Genomic DNA, 443 nt, shown 5'->3' with positions numbered 1-443 from the left:
GGATCGCTGGTGAATTTCTTCGATGTTTGGGTTGGCGAAATGACGGGCCAAGACGCAATCCTCGCCATGGACTTTATGGTCCCAGCCGGGATTCGCCTGGATTTGGCTGATGGGACGTTGTGTCTGCCGGACGAGATTCGCATCCAGCTGTCAGGACGACGTCCGCTGTACGATGAACACGTTAGTGCAGTTCGCCTTGAGGAACTCGAGGTTATCGAGGCTGGCCAGGAGGTCGAGATTCCGTTGCGATCTAAACCGTCGAAGAAGTTGTGGCTCACACGCGGGGAACACTGGATCCCTACGTTGGTTGAAGGAGCTGGATGGCGACGATACCTACAGGTGACCAACATCAGCGATCGGACAAGGTGTCTGCCCGCTCACACTCAAGTTGGAATGTGGCTGTCAGGCGATCGGGTGCCGAGACGTCAAGGCTTCGTCACCGT

The 443-nt window shown here is 56.4% G+C and overlaps 1 protein-coding gene across 1 annotated transcript; it reads left to right on the top strand.

Annotated features, from left to right (window-relative positions):
* Positions 1-39: 39 nt before the first annotated feature.
* Positions 40-435, top strand: PPTG_20323 (hypothetical protein; the record flags this gene model as incomplete). The annotated part of the gene is made up of 1 exon (XM_008919068.1): positions 40-435. A coding segment is annotated over one exon (396 nt), but the record flags the coding sequence as incomplete, so codon positions are not given.
* Positions 436-443: the final 8 nt, after the last annotated feature.

The sequence above is a fragment of the Phytophthora parasitica genome, assembly GCF_000247585.1.
Source record: "Phytophthora parasitica INRA-310 unplaced genomic scaffold supercont2.471, whole genome shotgun sequence".
In the NCBI taxonomy this organism is placed as follows: Eukaryota; Oomycota; class Peronosporomycetes; order Peronosporales; family Peronosporaceae; genus Phytophthora; species Phytophthora nicotianae.
The sequence above is the reverse complement of the archived record's forward strand: the minus strand, read 5'-3'. Positions and strand labels throughout refer to the sequence as shown.